The 321-nt window shown below is 70.1% G+C and overlaps 1 protein-coding gene across 1 annotated transcript in view; it reads left to right on the forward strand.

Moving 5' to 3' along the window:
- CSF3R (colony stimulating factor 3 receptor (granulocyte)) overlaps positions 1 to 321 on the forward strand; it is a gene marked incomplete at both ends in the record, with an annotated part of 4242 nt that overhangs the window by 3321 nt on the left and 600 nt on the right. Inside the window, 1 exon segment of the mRNA XM_010132461.1 lies at positions 114 to 268. Within this exon segment, the coding sequence (XP_010130763.1) occupies positions 114 to 268 (155 nt within the window).

Consider the following 321-nt stretch of genomic DNA (forward strand, 5'->3'; position numbering starts at 1 on the left):
CGGGAGCCGTGCAAGGGGAGCGGCAGGGCACTGCTTGGGAGGGGGATGGCAGGTCTCCAGCCAGCCCCCGCCATGGCAAGGGCCAGCACAGCCCTCGCTCCGGCTGCCCCCAGGTCACAGGCATCATGGGCCAGACCGGCACTGCGCAGTGCTGCGGCTTCCTCTTCGGCACGCGGTATCGCTTCCAGATGCGGTGCCGGCGGAGCTCGGCACGGGGCTACTGGAGCGAGTGGAGTGCAGACAGGAACTACACCACCCACGAGAAAGGTGGGTGTGCGGTCCCCCAGGGGTCCCCTCTGCCTGGCTGGGTGGCACGGCCCA

The sequence above is a fragment of the Buceros rhinoceros genome, unplaced genomic scaffold (genome assembly GCF_000710305.1).
Source record: "Buceros rhinoceros silvestris isolate BGI_N320 unplaced genomic scaffold, ASM71030v1 scaffold15723, whole genome shotgun sequence".
Classification (NCBI taxonomy): Eukaryota; Metazoa; Chordata; class Aves; order Bucerotiformes; family Bucerotidae; genus Buceros; species Buceros rhinoceros.